This window comes from Perognathus longimembris, chromosome 2 (assembly GCF_023159225.1).
Source record: "Perognathus longimembris pacificus isolate PPM17 chromosome 2, ASM2315922v1, whole genome shotgun sequence".
NCBI classification, from domain to species: domain Eukaryota; kingdom Metazoa; phylum Chordata; class Mammalia; order Rodentia; family Heteromyidae; genus Perognathus; species Perognathus longimembris.
The window spans coordinates 4,619,112-4,643,576 of record NC_063162.1 but is presented as its reverse complement, the minus strand read 5'-3'; the positions used below and the strand labels follow the sequence as shown (position 1 = coordinate 4,643,576).

The 24,465-nt window shown below is 49.9% G+C and overlaps 1 protein-coding gene across 1 annotated transcript in view; it reads right to left on the bottom strand.

Annotated features, from left to right (window-relative positions):
• C2H10orf90 (chromosome 2 C10orf90 homolog) overlaps positions 1–23,919 on the bottom strand; it is a 195,608-nt gene extending 171,689 nt beyond the window's left edge. Inside the window, exons 1-2 of the mRNA XM_048336112.1 lie at positions 23,789–23,919; positions 6,959–7,031 (exon numbers count right to left, since the gene is read on the bottom strand). Of these exons, the coding sequence (XP_048192069.1) occupies positions 6,959–7,031; positions 23,789–23,899 (184 nt within the window). The 5' untranslated portion in view covers positions 23,900–23,919. The remainder of the gene's footprint in view (positions 1–6,958; positions 7,032–23,788) is intronic.
• Positions 23,920–24,465: the final 546 nt, after the last annotated feature.

Here is a 24,465-nt window from a genome sequence, read left to right as displayed (position 1 = left end):
AAAAAAAAAAAAGAATCACGCTGAACAGGTTGCCAGAGCTTCTCTATCCCCTGCTTAGGCACAGGTGTAAGGCCCGCCCTGGGACAAATGATGTCCTTGCCTCCTACTGGAAACTGGCAGGGGTCACTGGCCCCAATTATAACCTGCCAGTTTTATTACCAGATCTCTTGTAGCCAGGCACAGGCCTCCCTGCCTATTGTTTCTCCTCACCGTGAGCTATGAAAAAGATGTTCAGCACTGACTTGCATGCATAGAGACAGAGAAGACGCATTCCTGAAAACCAAGTGGGAGAAATCCCTTCAAAAGAACATGCTTCAGGAATGGTTTGATGAGCAGCAAGCTGGTATGATACCCGGATGTAAAGCGAGGGGTGAAAGCCCCAGGTACACAGGGGCAGGATGGATGGTTGGGTTTCATCTGACAGTTGTTCACCCAGTGTCCTAGTCTCTGTTTGTCCCCTCCCTCTGGCTCTGTTACAGTTCAGTTGTCGGGCAAATAATTCCTTTTGTTCTGGAAAACCAGACATTAATGTGAGCATCACATGAAATGCCACAATAACCTCAAAAATGCATTTGATTCTGCGTGTGGCTTTCCGTTTATGTTGCATTTGTTTATATGTTTCATTTACATCCTTTCCTTCCGTGGCCAGCTGGCAAATGCAGCTGCAACAATGCCACTTTAGCTCGTGACCAAGTCTCCACACTCCAGACCTTACCCGCACAGGGACGAGAGGGGCTGACTGGATCAGGGGAGTGAGGGAGAAGAGCAAGGACAGGCGCAACGGGGGATCAAATCAGAAGAGAAAACAGAGAAGGGATGCGCCCACCACCTCACCCTATCGTCCCACACCTTTTGATGCTAGCCAGGGTGACCAGCCTGTTTCCCCATCCCCACCAGACTGAGACTCCTCAAATGGCATGGCTCCTGCCTCTCATCTGCCAGCTCTTTCCAGAGCTGTTCACTCAACACCTGGGCTTGGAATGGGGACTAGCAAACAAAATGTGGCAGGGCCTATGCTCTTCTGAAGCTCAAAGTCTATGTGGGGGAGCAGATGGTCATCACATCCAAACAAGCATCAAATCCTGCCTAGAACATTCACAGCACAGGAGAAGAAGGTGGGCTGTGATTGGCTGTGTCTGTGGGTGTGGCCTGGAAGGTGGGCTGTGATTGGCTGTGGATCTGGGTGTGGCTAAAGGGGGCTGCAATTGGCTGTGGGTGTGGGTGTGGCCTGGAAGCTGGGTCGTGATTGGCTGTGGGTGTGGCTGTCAGGTGGATGATTGGCTGTGGGCTGATTGTGGCCTAGAGTCCTACTTTGGCCCTAGGATTGATGCTGGCTTGGTCTATCTCCCCAGTTGGGAACTATTGCTAAAGCAGAGCCATGCTGTCCATCTGGGATTTCAGGAAGATCTCATGTCTAAGCCCAGTGGCAAGGGGCTACTGCGACGCAGCACAACACTCAGGCTCCCTCGGGACATTTCCCCAAGGCCTGTTCCTTCCCGGAGAAGTGCGATGCAGGATGCCACCTTGCAGATGTGGCACCTGTGCTCACTTGGGATGGCTAGGCTCCCGGGGCCCATTTGGCAGCCCGGCAAGGCAGCATGGCTCACACGGTTTGAGAGGGAGGAGTGGCGAACTCCTTCCTGTGCCCTTGTAGAATGAGATATGGTGACCCCCAACCGCCTCACGTTCACCCCCATCTGAGTCCATGGTCAACTCCCCTCGCCACCGGTATATTTAAGGCAGGACAAAGCTTGCGTGTCTTGGAAAGGAAGTAATAAAAACTGCCGGATACAATTCTTTCTGACACAAAGCCACACAGCTGGGAATCTGCAGATGAGCTCTTTGCATAGTACATGAGTTAACCAATTATTTTTTTAAATTAGATTATGCACCAGGTGATGGGCCAAGAAGCTAGAGGCAGCAACTCACCGGATGTGGTAGGGAGGAGGTTGCTCATGGCACCACTTACAGGCAACTGCAGTAAAATGGAGTTGTGGCCGATAGCCACCGGGAAGAACCCAGGAGAGGATGTGAGCATAACCATCCACCCAGAAGAACGCACGGGCCTGCCGCGTAGCCCTGCTGACAAGGGTGGTTTGGTCTGCTTGCTTCCAATAATGTCAAGTAGGTTCGATAAGCCCACATGTGCTTCTGCACCGCTGAAGGAGGACGGAGTGACTGTGCTTTATTCTCCAGCCGTCAGGAAATTGGAGCTTGTCTTCTCTGTCTACAGTGCAGAGCAGAAGGGACACTGAGGAGATGAGGACCGTGCGGGTCCAGAGCAGCCACCAGTGGTGGTGTGTACAGGGGAGGCTGAGGAAAGACTCACAAGCCTCGTACCAAATCCAAGCACCTATCTTCTCCGCCAATCTCGGGGCCCTTGCTTTATAATCCAATTCTTGGCCCTGCTCTTCGGGCTGGTTTGGGACACCTTGACACTGGGAATGGAGACTGGCATCCATCTTGTGCAAATGGTGCCATTCAATTTATTGAACAACTACACACTGGTACCTGAACCTAGTAGCAGAGCCTTGAGGAAAACAAGGTGGGTTCTTGTCCTCAGAGACCACAGGCTTGACGGCAAGAAAGACAAGTCCTCCCAGTAAAATAAGCAACGGGACACACAAACTGCCCCACGGTGGGCAGAGTGGGGCAGGCTGAAGCGGGAAGCTGCTGGCCAAAGGGTGGTGCTACTCAGGGAAGTACAGAGAAGGGGTGAGTCAGGTGGAGAGAGGAGGCTGGTGGTGAAAGCGAGCCTTGTGAGGCAACGTAACTGGAGGGGAATCTACAGTGAAGAGCTCTCTGCTGTCTTCGGGTTATACTTTGTCCTCTGAGGACCATTGTGGTTTTTATCCAGAGAAGGTACATCGATTAAAGATAGACTTATAAATTGTTCAACAGATGAACTTTCCCCATAGCCGGAAAGGAAGAATGATCAAAATGGATTTTTTTTTTTAAATCTACACAGTCAACTTCAGTAACTAGAATCATCTTGAAACCAAGGCTTTAGAAAAATCCAACAGACACCCCTGGCATTTCTATTCCTGTCCTTAAAGAAGCTACATTTACAAATGACTTTCTTCAGTAAGGTGATCTACTGAAGAAAACAGAACAATGCTCCGCAAAGCAGGACCAGGGGCCTACGTTTGATTCAGGGGAAAGGTTTGACTCATAACTAACAAAATTAAAACTATTATTAGGAAGACAGCAAATCTCCGCTCTTATAAAAGCTGGAATGAATAAGGCAACAATTATCCTCAGGGTTTAAGTGAAATATAATGTGTCTATTCTTCTCATCCATCACAACCCACCCTTTGAAAACTGCCAGTTGGAAAGGTCGGGCTTAATTGATCAGGAGGCAGAGAATTTCCTGCCATCCTGTCTTCCTTCATAAGCCAAGAGAATCAGTAATTTAAAGTTCCGGGTGACCTTCATCCGTTTCCCTTATTTATGTGCCCTGGCTGCTAACTGGTCTCCCCGAGAAGTGGTCTGAGGAGGCGCCTGGCTCTCCATCACCCCCTCCGGCGGCCTCGTCTGCAGAGAGGTAGCAATGATGCACGGTGGTAGACGGAATCTCTTTATACTATGCAGAATTGGAATTTGAAAAGGACTGTCTACCTTCCTCTGATTTCAAAAGCAGATGTGACTTTGAATAGACATTGTCATCTTTCCTCCATTTTTTTCCCCTCCTTCTGTTGAGGTCCTATTAATCACTGAAATTTTATCCAAGCCAACAGATTTCAAAGGCCTTGCCAGAAGGACGATGTTACCATAAGGACTCAGTGCCACCCTCTCCAGCCTGGGATTTCTAAAGACCCAGACAGCAAGGAGCTGCCTTGGCCAAACAAAGGAAGTCGAAACAAGGATCCCCAGTCCACATTCCCTTTAAACGTCCTGCCCAAGGTAGATGGGCCTTGCTAGCACTCAGCTACCCACTGATTTAACTTCTAACACAGGCCCACCCCCACTGAATTTGAGGGTCACTGCAAGGAGACCGGAGGATCCAAAATCAGCAGAGTCTCGGGAGAGCTAAGAAATGAGGAAGAGGAAGGACCGTTCCAAAGATGAAATGCAGCTGATTGCAAAGTCCGCCCACCCCACCACCCCCCCAAGCATGGAAGATACTTTCTTTTGGAAAACAAAGCACCCATGGATGGACTCTTCCCACTCAGGCCTGAGGGTCTTTGGGGTCACAGCCTTTCCCTCCTCCGAGACCCACATTCTCTCCTGCAGTAATCTCAGCTGTTCTCGGGGTTTCTCACGCCAGTCCTGGGGCTTGAACTCAGGTCCTGGGTGCTGTCCTTGAGCCTCTTTGTGCACAAGGCTAAGGCTCTTCCACTTGAGCCACAGGGCCACTTCCAGCCTTTTCTGAGTCGTTTATTGGAGAAAAGAGTCTCATGGGTTTTTCTACCCAGGCTGGCTTCAAACCACAATCCTCAGATCTCAGCCTCCTGAGATCCACAGCCAACACCCACTGCTTCTGGGTTTCCAGAGCAGATGTCGCATCGGTCTCTCGCTGTCAAAACCTTCATATTTAGGACCCCCCCCTTCACCCTTGTGCCCCTACAAGAAGCCCTCACCAGGGGCAGCCTCTCCATCTTGGACTTCCCAGCCCCCAAAACTTGGTGCCACGTAAACGACCCTTGTTTATAATTTACTGTCAGTGGGATTCTCTTAATAGCACCAGCAAACAGATTACAATGAGGAAGCAAGTTCCTGCTCCAAGCTCCTCGTGCTTTCCTGGAGGAGGAATGTGAACCACTGCGGGGATAGCCGCCCAGCGGAGCTCAAGGTCGTCATGGTAGAACGGGTGGGACAGGATTCCATGCTGATCACACCACAGTCAGACTCCTCCGCAGCCTTCTAGGCCTTTCCTAGGCCTTATCACCGGCCTACTGAGTCCAATTTGAACGAAGAGCCTCACTGAACCGCGTCTCGGTGAGAATTCTGCCAGGCTGGTTCAGGGAGAAAAGCTCGACGTGAGAGAGCAAGCCCAGCTCCTCTCTCCTCAGCCTAGGTGTTGGCTTCTCCTCAGCCTCCACCCACCAACCTCACCCACCCACCGCCACAGACCCCCAGCTGCTCCTCCGTAGGCAAAGCGGATCTTAGCACCGGTCAGAAGCCTCTCCTCCACTCCCAGCGGCGGCGACACTAAGCAGAATCTGTCTTCTTAGGTCTAAGGGATACACAGTGCAAATCTGTACAGATGAAACAACCTTAAAGGAAGACACCCAGAGCACAGGGTGGGGGTGGGGGGGGCAGGGGGGCACTGTGGAAAGTCAATCCTGAGAAAAGGTGATACCCACATAGGCGGGACTCTGCTTTACACCAGAACCCCAAGGCTGCAGAGACTCCCTTATGGTATGTGGGCAGACTTCAAACCGAAAGCAAAGAACGAACTTGCATCTCCACCCACCGTGGCTGGGCCTGTTTCCTGTAGCCTTGACCATCCACCTCCCGCCGCAGGCCGCCGCAGGCCCGCGCCCCCTGGTTCCTGCGTCATTAAGCGAGTCACCATCCTGGGAGCAGCAACCGCTGTGCAAAGCCCAGGTAGGCCCACCGCGGGCTGACCAGATCATACACCAAAAAGTGCCGAGATGTATCCTTAAGAATTCCCAGGCCAGCCGCTCTCCTAGCCGCCTAGACCCCTAGGCTGCCGGCTCTGCTCCCTTGGGCCTGCTTTTGTCATTCAGGCCAGAGCACCTATCAATGGAGTCCCGGTCTTACCACAGGCAACTTCTGGCCTGGGGCTTGAAAGGGTCCACACTAAATATCTGCCACTGTGAAAGGAGAAACTATAAACCATGCTCCCGGGGCCTCCGGAGAAGACCAAGTACAAAAGCTTGTTTGCAATAATATTTTCAGCATCTTAAAAACTCAGCATGCACGAAGAGGACCCCGGGGTTCATTGTGATAATTCCATGGATGCTTACCATGTCCTGTGAACAGGTTGTCCCCCTTATGAGATTCCCATTCCCTTCTTTGTAAAACAGTATTTGATGTGTTCCCTCAGGCTCCTCTTCACCCCCTGGTCCCGTCCCCTCCCACCACCGCTTCCGCTGCTGTGGGGTGACTGTTGGTTATGGAAAGAAATTCAGGTACTTAATATCTTCTGTAAAGACAAGTGTTGGCAGAAACTGAAGAGAGAGGCTATAACTGTGTGCGTCCACACGTATACACATGGAAATGCACACACAGACGCGTATACATTGTGTCTATGTATTGACACACACACATACATTTTTATCCGCCAGAGATCACCAGCCGCATCGACACATCAAAAATTAAAACGAGGGTTAAAAAACAAAATCTGCTACATGAAAACGTTCTTTCAGAATGTGTTTCTGCTTGAGCCACTGAATTGCATATTCTCTCCACTCAGTAGTCTTATTACAGTACCGTCAGGAAGCCTGACCTAAATCCATCTGATTTCTACCAGGAAGGAGGCGGAGGGCGGGGGGAGCCGCACTCACATAATTTATGTTAACAAACTTATCAAAGTTCTGAACTGTAACCGTCTCACCTGCTGTTTTTACAGCTTCATGGCTATGAGCCGAAGCCTCATAAAAAATGATTTATGGATGTGCGGCTTCCACACCTACATGGAAATTGCACCCATTCGGTTCTGAGAATATTGTCTCTTTGTCCTAGTCCACATTTCTGGAAGGACAGTCAGTGCCGCCCCGTCCAGCCACTCAACCCCTGAGGTCACCTCAGCTCCAAAACACCTGAGCAACCAACATTCTACTGCCCTGCTTTTTTCTGCAGGCCACTGGCACAAACCTTGAGAGTTTAGAAATTCAAATCAGCTTCAAATCTTGATGGAACCTCTTAGCTAGCATCTCATTGTTTAGAGGGAAAAGAGGCTCCAATGTACATTTCATTATTAACGAAAGTAAAGGAGAGAGACAGAGAGAGAATGAATGAATGAATGCATTTTAAAAGCCCAGTTCCTTACCTGCATTCAAAAGACTTTCATTTTTCTCCCAGGCAGAGGGATCTTTGGGGGATGATAAAAGCCGACTGTGGATCTAGGAAATAAGCAGAGACTTTTCTCAGTTGTATGTTTTCACTTGCCTGATACATAATCTTCAATAATATACCTTATTTTTTAACAAAAAAAAGCAGAAACATTCATAGACTGTTTCCTTTCTCCCAGGAAAGAACTAGGGAGTTTATGAATGCATAGCTCCATTTTCTCCAGAGTTAACTCTACCAGTGAATAAAAGATAAGTTTCTGATCATTTCAGAATGCACAGGAAGGAAGGAAAGAAGGAAGGAAGGGAGAGGGGGACGGCAGGGAGGGAGAGAGCAAGAAAAGCTGCAATCAGCCACCATCGATTCTGTTGGGGGTTTTGCTAGTGGATCAAACAGCCACATCTAATAGGTCAGTTCCAGCCCATCGCAGTGCTGGTGGGAGGGAGAAGACCTAGAACTGAGAATTCAATAAATATTGATAAATGGGTAAACCGTGAACAATTAAGTTTCAGGAATTAGCTTTTAAAGCCCAATAAAAATAAAATACATGCAAAGGGAAGGACCCTGCTGTCTTCACGTAGGTAGGTCAGCAGGCTGGTTGCTCTGCCAGGAGGTAAAGGTTTATTCTGCAAGGCTGTGGGTGTTGACACTTCGGGCTGTGATAATAATTACAATCCTCTCCATACAGCTCTGCCCACGTCTCCTCCAGCCCTCCGATACCCTGTGATCTCAGCCCCCTGTAGGGCCCCTCTCCTGACAGCCCCGTCCCAACCTGGGCTCTCGTTCGAGTCCTTGGGTCATTTCTGAGCCTCAAGATAGAGCAAAACTTCCTGGTGCTCACGTCCTGCTCTGGACGGCCCAGTATCCAGGCAACCCGCAGCGGGGAGGGGAGGAGGGGCCGGGAGAGGTGTCAGAAGAAGCTGGAGACTAATGACGCCCCTGCTTCCCTAGACTCTACTGGAGCTGTGGGCAGGGCTGGCCTGGGATCCAGAGAAGCCAGTCGTTAGCAGCATCGCTGGCCCCTCCTGGCCCCTCTGCTCTGGCTCCACTCAGCCCTGGCCTCCTAGCAACGCGGTTATTGATTGCAAGTGCTGACAGCCACTGAGCTGTCACCAGAGCCAGTCCCCCGCTCCACATTCCCCGGTGTCATCTTGTCATGACGATGAGAAAGACCTGCTGCCACCGGCCCTCCATGGCAGCTGAGAAGCCAAGGCCCCAGTGCAGGAACAGGCCAAGGTCGTGGCGGGAGGGGATGAGATGGAGCCAGGACTCCAACCAGTTTTTACAGCAGAGTCAGGCCCAGGGTCCTGCAGCTCCACCTAGCAAGGTCTAAACATCGCCGCTGTTATGACTCCTCAGGGTTATTATCTGGCTCATTAGCTCTATCTGGCAATGCTTACAAGTAAGCCGCTATCCCTCCACTGTCCTTTGCTAGGACTCAGAACAGACCGGACGCAAGAAACACTGCATAGTACACGAGCACTTCTCAGGAAGGAAAACGGTGGTAAGATGGAGATGTGGGGTTAGAGGGGAACTTAGATTCTCTGTCTGGCAGCAGCTGTGAGCTATGTCTCTGCTGCTTCGACGCAACCCATCAAGTAGGGCTTTGGGGGAGGGGCAGGGGTGCAGGGGAAGCTGTCCCCATAGAACTCGGAGTTGTCCCTTGTTTCTCTCCTAGGCCGTGGTCTTATAAGGCCATGTGTTGCAGCTTGGTGCTGGTGGCTCACGCCTGTAATCCTAGCTGCTCAGGAGACGGAGGTCTGAGGATCACGGTTCAAAGCCAGACTGGGCCAGAAAGTCCATGAGACTCCTATATCCAATGAACCACCAGAAAACTGGAAGGGGAGCTGTCATTCAAAGTGTTAGAGTAAGTAGCCTAAGCAGAAAAACCTCAGGGACAGTGCCCAGGCCCTGAGTTCTCAAAGCCCCATGACCCACCTCCCCCGGCCCCCTCCACCAAAGAAAAAGCGAGTCTTGTGTATACTTTGCTTTATGCTGGCAGGACTGTCTGGAAAAAGAGATGGACGGATGAAGAGATGAATACGCGAGTGGAGAAATGAATGCAAAGCCTCCCGTCCCTCAGAACGCCATCACCCATCCTTTCGGAGATCTTGGACCGGACTAAGCTGCTCAGCCACGCCCTCCTCAGCCTCCGCATGCTCCAAAACACCAGAGCCCCTCTCCCTGCCCTCCCGAGGGGTCTCCACCTCCTGCGCACCCTCACCCGGCCTCCATGCCGGGCTCCAGCGTCCAATCAGCCGCCACCTCCAGCGCGCGGTTTCTCCCAACTTCCCCCTCGGCTGCCCGTCCCCAGCCTCCCCCCCTCCCTCCCTCCTCCCACCCCCCCCCCCTTGTCTCCCAAGGCCTTCACATCCTCACCTTAGACCCCCTCTGACATGGCCCCAGAGCAAATGCAGTGACCTCCCTCCCTGCCCACTTCTCCTGGGCTGATTCAAAAATCTAGCAAGGGCCCCTTTTCCAGGGTTGTCCGCAACCTCAAAGTGTCAGAGGGGTGCGGCGTGTCTGTGCCTGGGGGCCCCGGGTGTGCTCGGGCCGTCCCCACAGTGACAAGGCACTTGACCCAGGCTCAGGCTCTCAGCCAGGCTGCGCCTCCCTGCGCTGTTCCTACCACGTCTCACACGTGGCCTCTCCACAGCTCCTGGTTTGTTCTCCAGTTCCTCCCGCGGGGAGGCAGCCCCCACAGGGAAGTTCTTCTTTGGCTGCTGTTTTTAATCACATCTAGCACAGCCCCAGGCCCACGGCGAGGCCACCAACACGTGCGTGGAAGAAGGAAGAAGCCGCCTGGCCTGTGGGATCGCGTGCCGTAGGGTGCGTGACTTCCTGTGTCTGCGGCGGGGGACATCACAGGCGCCCCAACCCCGCCCCGTGACTCCCATGCCCTAAAATATTTAAAAAATGAACGGCAAGCGCATCCGAAAATGAACGCAAGTCCTTTGATTATTGGGAGTCCGAGGAACGTTCTGCCTTTTCTGCTGGAGATTGCCACCAAACTGCTCTTCCATGTTTAAGAGTGTGCTCTTCCACGCAGCCTTCTTGGGACCCCCGGGGGGTAAGTCCACCCCGGGAGCCACACTGTGGCTGGGGCTGCCTCACCCAGCTGGGCGTTTCCCTCCTCTCCCTTCCTTTCCCCTCCTCTTCCCCTCCCCTCTCCTCCCCTCTCCTCCCCTCTCCTCCCCTCTCCTCCCCTCTCCTCCCCTCTCCACCCCTCTCCCTTCCTACAATAGTTAGGGCCGGGGTGGGGGAGCAGTGGGCCCAGTCTCTGACCTTGGTGGATACCCCAGACTCGAGTGTCTCCATGCAGGGGAGACCCACCCCACCCCCCATGGCCCCAGCCATTTCCTGAGGGATGGAGGGTCCGGTCTCCACCCCTTCAAGGCTGTCTGCCATGTCTCCGGCATGGAGCGTCATTCAGTGAAGGGAGTAGGCCGCCATCCAGACACCCGAGCAAAAGGAAACCGGTCGCCCCATCCCTCCTGAAACAACTCAGATCACCACCCGGCCTGGGCCAGGGTCAGGGGTTACCCCTCCTGCAGGGGCCCGCACGCTGGCCACATGCGCACCTGAGCGCTAGCCTTGAGCAGAAAGCAGCCAGGGACGGTGCTCAGGCCCTGAGTCCACGCCCCAGACTGGCACAGCACACACCCCTCCCCCCCAAAAAAAAGAAGGTGCCTTCTTGTCGCAATCCAACCTCTTTCTGCACTGGGCTTCCTTTGTCAGCTTTCGCTCTTCCCGCCATCGCGACAGGTTTCTCACGTCACTCGCCATGCGCAGGGAACCGCAGGCATCGTGCTGCTGCCGCACCCAAAGACCCGAACCGGGAACCGAACCGGGAACCGAACCGGTCACGAACTCCACCGCAGCCACCCATGGACCCGAGGCAGGGCCGCCTCTCAGCTGCCAGTGGCCCAGGGCCTGGCTCAGCCTGAGGCCACGAGAGGAGCCCCACGACCCACTGGGCAGTTACAGCTCAAGCAGTAGAGCCCCCGAGTTCAAATCCCAGGAGAGGATGGAAGGAAGGAAGGAGAGAGAAAGATCCCAAGAGGTCACCAAAACCACGGAAGATTCCAGTCTGCAAGGAAATAGTGGCTGTCAGCTACACCCCGAGGAGAGCCCACCACCGCCCAGAGGACAGGTCTGGACTCAGGAGCGGCGGCGGAATGCACAGGCGTGCTTACAGGAACCTGCGTGGCGGGGCTGGGGGGAGGGGGGACGCTGGGGGGAGGGGGAACGTAACACTGTACACAGTAAGCATGCCCTCCCTTCAACATACTCTGGGCCCATAAATCCTTTTCCCGCAAGTCTAAGATCCAGAGCAGGCCCGCAGCTGTCTAAACTAAGCGGAGGCTATTTACAATGGCTATCTTACTATTTATTACCAAGTATCCATGAGCTTCATTAGAAGGTCAGCTCCGATCCTCGGAACAAGTCGTGGGTTTTTAGAATGGAAAGAATTGCTGTTAGCCACATCGGCGCCGGGGTGCGGGATGGAGGACAGAAGACCAGTCCCAGTGGGCATTCCCTCCACCCTGGTCACCTGCCCCGCGCTGGGCTTGACCATGTCCACCCCACACCCTCCAGGCCTCGCAGCAACCCCATACCACACACCGCCCTGGCTGCTTTGGATGGGGACACACACTATGAAGGGATCAGGCCACGTGCTCTAGACCCAGAGCTCCCTGACCTAAGGCAGGAGATGTCCATCCTGGTCCAGATGCTCCCACATCACCAGCGAATACAGGTGCATAGACGTTCCCCTCCCTAGCTGCGTGCACGCGTGTGCGCGTGTGTGTCTGCACGTGTGTGTGCACATGCCGGGAAGCGTGGAGTCAGGTCTGGAGTGGGGCTGGGACTTCATACACCCCAGGAAAGAAGAGGAGAGTGGAGAAGAATAGTCAGGGATTTTAGAGGTCTATATAGATCCTCACTGCCTGTAGTACCTCACCTGCCCAACTTCGCCTCTCTAGATACCAGCATAGCTCACAGGAAACCAAAGGAGACAGTTCAAATCAACTTCTTCTCCAAGGAGTCAAAGAACAAGGCTGTGTCATCCCTTCACGACAATGATACAGGTTGGGAAAGTCCAAAGAAAAGCAAGTCACCAGTATCCACCACCTCAGGCCTTTCTCCATGGAAGGTTTGTTCCACGGGAGACAGGTCCATGGTCAACCGGGAGACAGACCCATGGAGTGGTTGGGCCCAGGCTAGACTACTGGATAGTCCCGCCTCTCCGATACCAGTCGGATGCACCATCAAATGGTCTTTGCCAGAGCTACAATGTTTATTTTCAATCTTATGAACTCTCTTCTGCAACAGTAATTAGTGTCAGACAGTGTATTTTCTGGTTAATGCAACCCTGCACCTATAATAACTCAAATCTGAGATTTCTCTCTCCCCCGTGACTCCCTCTTCATACTTCATCTCTTCGTGTTTACATCTGGTTTAACTTTTTCTAATCTAAAATAAATCAGCATGAAAAGCATTAGATTTTTCATTTAGATTCTCGATTGCCTTTTATTACGGAGATAATCTCCCTTATCTGATTGTGAGTGGGGGCATTGCTCCTTTGTCAGATGTGGATGGAGCGGCTGTTCTGCCTCTCGCTCTCCTCCCATCTCTCCTTCGCACTTCTCTCCCACGGTGGTGCCTGGTGGGCTTCTGATTTGAAAATGGGACGACCTGCGATGTAGGGGGTGTTATCTCCACCATTCCTCCCTCCAGTAAGGCACCGGGAGGAAGGCAGCCTCTCCGCTGACCAATGAGAGGAGGTAGCTCCACGGAAGCCCTGGTTTGTTTGCAGGTATGGTATGAGTGGCAGCTGCAAACCTGAAGCTCATGACTGCAGATCTCCATGCAAACATCAGGCCAGGGGGTGGGATCAGTCTAACATAAAGGCATGTTAATCACCCAGTAACTAAGTTAAATCTAGCTGAAGTCGTTTGTACCTCAAAGAGGAAGGTGTCCCTGGATTCCTTAAGTATTTCTTTCCCTGTTCTCCACTGTGTTGCTTCTCATTGGCAACACGTGCTTCTTACGCCAAACTTTCCAGCAGCAGAGTGCATTTCTTGTAGGTGCGGAAACATTTTCCTAGGTAAGTGTCCACCCTCGGGCCCTTCTTCCCTGGGTGAGCGTCCTGGGTGGCTGGCACCGCTTCCGAGCCACGGACCTGGGAATGCCCCGGAACGCCTTGAGAGTCCAGCCACCTGCTGGAGTCTAGCTCCTTGCACTCCATGGTGGCTGTTTCTCAGCTTTTAAAGCACCAAGTAGGACATAGGCAGTCTATGTCCCACGGTACATTTGTCCCCCAGAACTCCCGGGCCAGGTGACAGACTGGAGGGGCAGAGGGAAAGGACGCTTAACATCTGATACATTTCCACCCCTGGCTGCTCTGTGCTTTTATCATTTCGGGCATTCAGACTGAAAGGAATCTAAAAGGAGTCCTTTTGCTACCTGGTTTTTACATCTTCTGCAGAATTAGGGATATAATGACTTGGACTCGCTGAAGGCTAGCACAATTTGGTCCCTAATGGCTTTATCACAGGGAAATTATAACAGCTGCACTCCGGCTGTTCCAGGAGTTGCACCCTGCTAAACGCTTCACGGCGTTCTCCCGTCTCCATGGCAACGCTGGAAGGAGGGCCCCATGATAAGCCCATCTTAAAGGCCAGGAGGCACCGCTCTTAATATTACTGCTCATAAGAAAATCACCAACAGTGTGATCAAGAACTGGATGAGAGCGAATTCTTCTCTGAGGACACAGGGCAGAGAGAGCTTCCAGTCAGAGCAAAGCCTAAACCACAATCTGCAGCTACCCAAACAAACTGTGCCCTTTGAACATGCATGAATATTCCTATATGCAAATTACATATCAATAAGGCTCATTTTTAAAACACATACCATGAATGAGCTCTGATTTAGACTGGAGCTCCATTTGAAAGCATAGTATGAGGAGAAAATTCCAGTCACTGTTGGCAGGAGTCTTACCATCTGCCCTTCTTCCTGTCTCGGTAGGCTTGAAGATTCTAGGTGCCTTGGGTAAGAATACATGCCCATAACACTGCCTTTCTGCATGCTATTTCTTCCACTTGATGTAAAATGGTTAAGCCATGTGCCATCTCCTTTGAGAAAAATGCCCCCAACTTTTTGCTCTTAGCTCCATTCGTTTCTCTGATACATTATTATGTCTATAGCCTGGAGGGTTGGTTTTTGTTTTTTTTTTTTTAACAGGACACTCATTTTTAGAGCCGGTTCTAAGTCATTTTTGGATGAAGAAAGGATCTAGATTAGACTCATAAAGAAATGGCATTTCATTATTTAGGATTTAATTAATAAAAAAGATTTTTTAAAAAACCAAGTGATTTCTATTTTGTAACTTCATTGAGCAAACAATAGCTAGTATCCATGCATACATCTCTCTGTCTGACTGTCTACAGATCAGTGGGGAATGAGTGAAGGAATAAGGCAACCTATTATAAGTACTAACCCAGAGAAAGATCTCTAATATGAAGGTCATCGCCTACCCTCACCTTCACCCTAGCCTTGGGTTTCTGTCTAAGATGCTCTTCATGTGGTTTTGCTCGTTTAATCATTCATTCATTATATATTTCATAAATATTTAGTGAAGGCTGACCTAACCCCAGCAGCACAGGGTGTCATAGAACAAGTCATGAACAACTTTCTCCCTGGAACTGTCAGAGGCTACAGCCAAGGACTCCTTGTATTTCCTCTTCACAGACATAAACATTTGAAGAATAGTCACATGATCCCTAAAATGTTCCTGTTTCTTCAACTTCCCTTTACTGTGGGCAGATCTTGTGAATACAATGAACTAACACTTCCATGATGACATTATGTTACAGGACAGAAGGATTTTGCGGATGCAGTTAGGCTGCTAATCTAGTTGACACAGCATCAGTCAAAAGGAAATTATATCAGGTGGGTCTAAACGTATCCAGAAAGATTGTTGAAGAAGTCAAAAGAACCCAGAGCAACAGAGATACTCTTGCTGACCTCAAAAAACTAAAAAATATAAACATGGTTTGTACCATCTGCAGTTAAAGCCAAGGGCAGGGAGCTGAGTGCAGAGGTAGGAGAGAATGGTCTCTAAGTAACAGTTAAAAAAATAACAAAGGAAGGCCAGCCCTACAACCACAAGGAACTGAAGTCTTCTCATAACTAGAGATCTTGGAAGAGGACTTGGGTCTCAGGGAAGAGCTAAGCCTAGAGGGCAGTGATCATTTTATTTATAACACCTTTCCAAAAATTCCTGATTCCATCATTTCTGTCACTAGTTATCCTGTTTCTACTCAATGGTATGGATCAGGATCATGGGTCATATTTTCTAGATTCTTTGTCTAGTAATTTTTATTAAATTCTAGGCATTATAAATTCTGTATTATTGGCTGCTGCATTTTGGTAGAGTCATGTAAAAAGTATTGACCTCTGTTTTCCTGTTAAATGACTTGAGGAGTGCTTGATTTGTTCAACAACTGTATTTTCAATGTCTAAAATGCAGAACTCGAAAAATTAAATTCCTCTAAAACAAATCCTCAAAGAACCAATGACCCCCTAAACAAATGGGCCAAAGACCTAAAAAGAGACTTCTCTGAAGAGGAAATGAGAATGGCCAAGAGACACATGAAGAAGTGCTCTACCTCACTAGCCATAAAAGAATTGCAAATCAAAACAACACTGAGATTCAACCTCACCCCAATAAGAATGTCCATTATCAGGAAAACTAATAATAATAATAAATGCTGGAGGGGGTGTGGCCAAAAGGGAACTCTACTACATTGTTGGTGGGAATGCAAACTTGTTCAACCACTCTGGAAAGCTGTGTGGAGGTTCCTCAGAAGGCTAAACACAGAGCTCCCCTATGACCCAGCAGTCCCACTTTGGGGCATCTACCCAAAAGATTACAAACAAGACCACACAAAAGCCACCAGCACAACTATGTTCACTGCAGCACAATTTGTCATTGCTAAACTATGGAACCAACCTAGATGCCCCTCAGTAGATGAGTGGATCAAGAAAATGTGGTACATATACACAATGGAATTCTATGCCTCTATCAGAAAGAATGATACTGCCCCATTCATAAGGAAATGGAAGGAGTTGGAAAAAATCATACTAAGTGAAGTGAGCCAGACCCAAAGAAACATGAACTCTATGATTTCCCTCATTGGGAATAATTAATACATCTCTAGGACAGGCATAGCAGAAGATCACAATAGCTCAATAGCTATGCCTGTATGAACATGTAAGATAATGCTAAGGGAAATGAACTTCATGTTATGGAAAAAAGTGGTATATTATTGTTGTAATTAATTTCCACATACCATGTGAAATGTACCTTTTTTTTTCTCTTGTATTCCCTTCCTGTGGTTTTACTCCTGCTATCGCTGTAACTGATCTTAGTACCTGGGATACTGTATAGTCATGTATTGGAACTAGGGAAGAGAAAGGGAATACCAAAATTGAGAGACAAAGGATAAAAAGGCAAACCATTGCAATAGCGATACTTACAAAATCAGTTGGTACAAACCAACCATACAACTCATGGGCGGGGGGGGTGGGTGTAGTGGAGATGGGGGAAAAATGACGGAGGAGGTAACAAGTTGGATAAGAGATGTACTTGCCTTACATATGAAACTGTAACCCCTCTGTACATCACTTTGACAATAAAGATGAGGAAAAAAATAAAGTGCCCTTCTTGATTAATTTAGTGCAACTTCCAAAGCATGGTCTCAACCGCCTTGTCCCTTACTTCAGTGAGGTCCTTACGTCCTGGTGGAGAAGCACTTGGATGGCCCCTGGCCTGAGAGCACTGAGAACTCTCCCTCTCGGAGTCCCCAGGGCTGTTCTCTCCTGGCTGCCAGTCCTTTGGCTCCCGTCGTGAACTTTAGGCCTGCCCAGCTCAGATGGACTCTCAGCCAGACTCGAGGAGACCTGAAGCAAGCTTCTGCACTTCTTTCTACGCCTGGCTTCTTCTTCGCAGGACTGGGCCCTCACGCTCTAGCTGCAACCACATCTCCCGAGCCCAGAAAGCGGTTGCGACTCTCTTTAGACTCCCTCGTTCTGGGTTGCCAAGTGGGAATTGTGGTTTGGGGGGAGGAGGGCGGGATTTTTTGGTGCATGTTTTGGTGTGTTTTTTTTTAACCAGAAATTCCTCCCCTTCCTCAGTCTTTTAACTCCACCCTTCCCAAACTCCCATGAGCAGCGTGGCCACACACCTCCTTCTCAGTGCAGTCTTGCTGAGTTACCCCCCCCACACCCACTGCCTTCCCCACCCCCAGAAGGGGGAGGGAGGGGCCCTGCCCTAGCCACGGCCATCCACTGTGGCCCTCGGTCCCCACCCGCCCCCCGGCACCACGGGAGATGCGCTGACCTCAGCGCAGGCCAGACTCAGCTCCTCCTCCCTGTTGTGTCACCGGGCAGCCGGCACGGTTCTCCGGGCCCCACGGGCATTGCTCTTTGGACCCCACACAGCTGCAGTGAGAATCAATGGGGCGATTCAGGGACCAGCCAGCCCCAGTGTCCTTTGTTCCCTCACTGCCTCTCGCACAGCTCGCACACGGTGGGTCCAGCCTCCTCCCTTGACTGCGTCAACCACACACCCGCACCCCTCCGCACACCTGCCGTCCCGGCACGCCCGCTCACACGGATGTCCTTGTCATTCTCTCCTCAATCGTGACGGATCTATGACGTCGGGCGAGGGTTTCTGACCTGCTTCAGGGTCAAGGTTGCATTCTATCGGGTTAAATGGGTTTGGGGGGGCTTGTGTGTGGAGCAGTGGTAGACCATTTATCTATGAGACTCCGGCCCTGGGTTTGATCCCGAGCTTTCAAGAAAGCAAAAACAAATACAATCACTACAGATTTCTAAACCCTGCCTCGCCCAAAGCCCCGGGGTCTGCATTCCTACAAAGCTACACAGAGGGAGGACCACTGTTCAGTCCTCTATGAGGGTGTTCAGCCCCACTTAGACCACCGCAGCTGTTCAACGGGAGGTCCATCTTGCATCAAAGATCCCAGGTGAGGCTGGGTACTGATGGCGCATGCCTGTAATCCTAGATTCTCAGGAGGCTCATCTCTGAGGATCACAGTTCAAAGTCATCCCAGGCTGCAAAGTCTATGAGATTCGTATCTCCTATTAACCACCAGAAAGGCGCAAGTAGAGCTGTGGCTCAAGTGGTAGAGCACTAGCCTTGAGAAACAAAAACCAGGAACAGTGCTCTGGCCTCGCATGAATCCAAGCCTCAGGACTGGCACACACACATGTGCATTCATGTGCACACACACATACACACACACATCCCTAGGTGAGACAGGCACTTGGTGGCGTATGCCTGTAATCCTAGCCACTAATGAGTCTAGGGCCCCTAGGATCTGAGTGTAAAACCAGGCTAGGCAGAAAAGTCTGAGAGACTCCAATTAGCCAGCAAAATGCCAGACTGGAGATGTGACTCAAGCGGTAGAGGGCCAGCCATGCCAAACGAGCTGATCCAGTTCAATCCCCAGCGCCGACCAAAACAACCACAAAACTGCCCTGATGGACTGGGCATGGCTTGAGTGGCAGAGCACCTGCCTAGCGAGTTGAACACCCTGAGTTCCATTTCCAGTACAAAAGGGAAGAAAACAAAACAAAGCAAATCCTCTGCTACCTGCTGGCACTTTGCATGTTCCATGACTTCCTTCTGCAGGAACTGAACACACATGAGCTCTGTGCTCCCGGGTCTCGTCAATGGTGGCTTCTCAGCCAGCCCCAGGTGAGACGGGTTCTGAGGGCAAACGCTATTCAGTTCACAGCCAATTATAGCTAACCCCCGAGTTTCTAGAGGCTCAGAGATCACCCCGGCCAAGAACATGGAAGTGGAGAGGCTGCTTGCAGGGGGACACGGTCCCGCAGGATGAGGCCACACTCTCCCTGCATTCTCCCTGGGTCTGAGGGCCACGGTGCCATGCCTCGCAGTATGGTAGGGTCAGAGGCGGCAGACAAAGAGATACACTGGGTCTCGGGCAATGATAACTCGCTTTCATGGGATCCTGCCTTCGTGCGAGGCTCTGTCCTGGATGTTATTTCTCTTCGAATCCCTCCAGCAGTTCTGATAGGTTATTACTATCCTCATGCTTGTAAAGATAAATGGTAATATGAGCTCAGAGGGGCCTCGAACATTGCCAAGGTCACTTAACTTGTAGACACACTAAGTATTTCAACCTTGTGGGTTCACCTTCAGCCATACCAGAGCATCTCCTCCCTGAACGGACTGAGATGTGGAAAGGGTCTCCCTATCCGTGCCCACTCCTGGCAAAAATGATGCCAGGTCGAAGAATCCTTTCACCTACAATAAAACTTGCCCGGGACAGTGACTGGTCACGGTGAGTCCTTTGGCAGCCTCTGTCCGGTCACATGTCCTCACCACGTTGACCTCTGGCAGCCTCTCACAGTGGGGCGAGAGAAATGTTGGAAGAATAAGTGGAGTAGGGAGTGTCGTGTGGACAGAGGCTACTGGGAACAGCCAGTAGGAACCCCAGTTGTGACCAGTGGAAGGCCCCCGCCATGGGTAGTACAGGTTCAGATTTAGGGCATGCAAGAGCTCAGGTTGAGACCCGACCTGTCCGTGGAGTTGCAGGGCCGACCAAAAATGCCCACTATCCTTTTGCAAAAGGATCTTTTCTCAGCCTGCTCGTTCTGTAGGGGTGGTGCCTTTGTTGCAGCCAGAGTCACCAGCAAATCCCAGAAAATACCTAGCTGGAAGGCCAGGACTTCAGGAAGAAAAATGAGACACAGAAGACTTTGATCTGCTAAAGCTCTCCAGCTTGGTTGGAAAACACACAAAATTGTTATACATCTTTTGATAACTGTGAGAAGAAAGAGAATGCTTGTTTTGCCTCCTGTTTGGTCTCAGTGACTTCTTTATTCCCTGAGTCAAGTTATCTTGAGGCCTAAGCACTTAAAACTTGAGCGCTTTCATTTCACAAGACTTCAAGGGCAGTTTTTCAAACCCTGGGGAACATCAAAACCACCTGGGCAGAAGTCTACTTCCAGCCACGATAGAGTAGCCAGGAAAAAGCTATGCAAAAAGGTTTCCAGCGTTCAGACAGGAAGCCGTGCACACCCGAGGCCCTGTGGGAAAGGGGGATCGAGAGGGGAGGGGACTTGCAATAATCCCCACCTGGATGTGGTTTCCAAGCCGCAGGCCTCAACTCCGCAGAGTCTGAGGTGGCACCGAGCAGATGCAGACACACAACTCATAGCAGGTTTAGCCAGAATTTGTGAATATCAGGGAAGGCCAAGGAAATAGAGAAGTACCAGCCACCTACAGGGGACTCTTCATGTCTCTGGCTGAATATTGATCTGTACCTGCCTGAGAGAACACTACCTGAAAACAGAAAAAGGAACTACCAGAAAGGGTGGGACCTCAGACAGATCTGTGCGGAGTGATGTTCCTGCCAAGCCCAATGCAAGATGTCCGATTGTGAGACATCAAGTGGACTCCTCAGAAGGGTCCTGCCTGCACAGCTGGGTTAGCCGTGGCCCTAGAGCATGCTGGGGGAGGGGGAGGGGGAAGGTGAAGCAGGATCACTCTCTGTTTGAAAGCAAGGGAGCTGCCCTGTGCATTGTGGGAAATTAACGGGAGCTCTGATCTCAACCCAGCAGAATTAGTAACTCCTTCCCTCAAGTTCTTCTCCTTTATCCCTTGTCTCAGAACTGTCTTCAGACATTACCAAGGAGCACAGTCATCCCTGGGTGAGAACCAGACCGGAATTCGAGCCTGCTTTAGGTCTGTTCCCATAAACCTCTCAAGTCTCAATGGCAGCATGCTGTTTGCAAGTAGCTTAACCTCATGCCAGAACAAAGCTCAATACTCTTCACAGAAACAACCAAACCAAACATTCAACAGTGCAAAATTCACAACATCCCAAACTCAATTTAAAAACTGCAAAGGAACAAGAAAATATGACCCATCATCAAGAGGAAAATCAATCCACAGAAACAGAAATGGTAGAGATATGGTAAGGTGAGCAATGTAGACCTAATAAACTCTGCTGAGCATCTTTTCCAGGTGCTAGAGAGAGGAGACGACATTATGAACTGGATCAGGAGAAAAATTGAAGTTGCAAGTAGCCACTAGGTGTGTTTCCTTGTTGCGTTTGCTTGTTGTTTATTGCCTATGTGACATTGCTCTGGGCCCAGAATTATGGTGACTTTGGGTAGGTCACAGGCACACATAGGTTTTAAAAGTTCAACATGGTCCTTATATTCAATGAGAATTGAATAACACTGGCTAAATCATCCCTCCATCCTTATTCCCAACCCACGCCCAAGAATATGGATAGAGAGATATAAATGCAATAGAAGTTTTGAAAATGATTGAAAGGTATGATAAATTGTGATTTCCAAACCTTTCCCTGGCTCATGTCATGACTAAGCGTGTCAGAAGACTCCCCATGTTCACAATGTGTTTCACAAGCTGCATTCTAGGGTCAACAGAGACCCAGGCTTGGCACAAGGCCAAGCATCCTGAACTTTATCCACTTCCCACCCAAGTTACCTTTCAGTGCCTCAGCTTCTGCTCATGGTTCTTACTCAAGCACGTTTAAGGAAGGAAATGGACGCAGCTGGACCACCTTCAAGCTGGAGTTATACTAGGTTGTCTCATAGGAGAGCAATCTTCTCCAAGCATCAGCACAGCTCAGGACTAGGTCATATCATTACAGAAATGCAGCCTGTAAGCCCTCCACTCAACTCAAGCCGATCAAAAGCAAGTGCTCATGGGAAGAACTTGGAGACCACAAGGTGTTCACAGGTACCGAGTCCTCAAACTCACTTTTACAGGAGAACCAACAATTTCTTTGATCCAGTACCTTTGTGCATTGGGAGTGCAGCTCAACGACCTGGCTCATTTTTCACTCCATTGGGTACTTTATGGTCACAGTTCAGGACAGGTGAATGGATGGCCACTGAGCTGATGGAAGAGGAGGACTCACTGGGCCACGTCCAATGGCAGGGCCTGGAGGTTATTAATTGGACTCTCATTGGCTCAGCTTGGGATATGGAGCAAGGAAGTTTCCTTCTTCCTACTTTTCTCAATCAACATGTCTCAACGAAGACAATCATAATCATTCAATGGACAGGCCATGGAATGTTTTAAATTTAATATTTCATATAATATTAAAAATTTTAAATATTTTAAATGTTTGCTACTCGATGTCGAGAAAAGCTCAACATTCAGAAGGATACAAGACGTAGATCTATCTGGCAGTGTCCACACGTAGTCTGCCCTGCGCCACTTCATGCATCCCAGATGTGGGGAAAACTGTCTAGGTGATCAGACTGACTGCTAGGGGGAGCGCCAGGGACTCGTTCGCTTTAACAACGGTGGCTAGGGCATGGGCTGAAAATGGTCATTGAGGAATACGGTAGCTGTGATGGTCAGTGTGCTTGAACTTTCAACAATCTCCTGGAAGACACACTTTTTCACACCATTATTTTTGCTGTGGCCATGGTAATGAAGGAAAAAATGAAGTTCCATGCCTAAGAACATGAAGCAGCTGGCTGCCAGGTAAGGTTTCAAACAGTGTCGTGAACTACTGTAAAATGTATGGTGATGTAATTCAACAAGTTTCTTCACCTCTTTGGAGGACGGGAAAGTAACCTCAGTGAAAATTATACAATGATAAAATTCTGTTCCCATCCGATTAATTACTTGTGAATAATAACATCTCTGGTTTCTTTCAATTATATTCTAATTGCACACCTTTTGCTGTGGTTGATTGGGCCATGAAGTAATGAACAGCGATTACTGAATTTAATTAACACCATTATTCCTGTGGCCTTTCCATCTCCATTGTGAACATGGGGAGTCATTCTCCCAATGCTGGCGCTGGACGGAGCCAGTCTTGAACCCTGCAAAACCTGTTCCTTCCACACTGTCCTGGCTTCCTTCTGTCACCGCCGAAGAACAAAAGACCTGAAATATTTGCCAGCATTCATGGGGACAGGCTTTCCTAATAACACCATCAATATTCAGAAAGGTTGCCTTCTCGTTAGACATTAGCAATTTGCATATTACATTCATCAAAAGAGATGGGTAAGTGAGCTATCTGAGAGTCAATTACAGTGTCGTTCATAATTTATTCCATGAACAAGAAAGAGCTGATCAGATTTCATGTGTGTTTACTTTCCCAGATGATAACTGCTTACAGCTGATAGCAATGGCAGAATGCAAAGCTGCGTCACAGACTAATGTATGTACCCCATTTTGACATTTTAAATCTCCAAAGTTTTCCTCTGTTCCACAAAGTGTCTGTGCTTGCGCATTCGAGCTCACCTGCCACAGTTTTTTTTTTTTTAAAGCCTTTACTTGAACTGTTCTATTTTAACTTGATCAAGGCAGGTCTTGTATAGCCTCCTGCCTAACACATCGAGAAACAAATGGGAACTTGTTTGTAAAGACATTCACTCCACTGCAAATTTCCAGAGCTAAGAACACGGAACTCATAGAAACGTAGTTTCTAACTGTAATACCCATGACCCCCTCCCTGGGAAGTCTTCAGAGCCTATAAAGTATTTATAAATTCCAGTGTTTGGCATATGTAAATCATACGGCTCCAGCATGCTAGCCCAACAATACTGCAAAACACTGAAATAAATAAAGAACTTGACTACAAATAAATGTGATTATTTTGTTAGACCCAACCAGACACCTGAGCCAGGAGTGCAATCGCACACTCGCTTCCTGATCCTCGGTGCCGAGCTCAAGCTCAGCTCCCCACCGGCCCGGCCGTACCTCATATCTGCTGGCTGCCTGTTGGGAACCCGGCAGGCCTGGGCACACGTGGAAGAGACACACTTTGGCTCTTCTCTGGGAAGGAAACCAGTTGTTCTTCACAAAATCCATGCCCGCCGCATGGTTCCTCAGCTCTGCGCTAAGCGCGTTTATCTGGAGAGTCCTGGGCCCCGGCCGTCGCCCGTGGTCGGCCGCCTCTGCGAGCATCTCCAGCTCGCCCAGTGATCCCGGAATCTTGTGACTCCAGCCAGCCAGCCTGGCAAACACAATTTTCTTTGTTTCGCCCAGGTATTGAGTGCAGCCGCGGGAGGGACGGGGAGCGCCCCAGCCAGCCCGGCCTCCGTGTTTTCCATCCCCACAGAGACAGTGGCTCCCGAATCCCAGTCGCAGAGTGAAGATTCTGGACGTTCAGAAGCTCAAGGGTGATCTTGGTATTCGGGGGAGGAGAAAAGAAAACAAAGCAAAGAGGAACGTCTGGCTCTGATCTGATCCACGCCAACCCCCAGCCTGAGCTCGCAGGTCAGTCTGTCCTCTCTGATTTCAAAGAAGCGTGCTTCTCTCCACCACTGTCAAGTTCTGGACACGGGATTCACTGCTTTACCAAGAGACTCAATATGTTTTCCAGTCTCTAGGCCCTCAAATAAATTATTTACAGAACTCTGCACAAAAGAACCTGG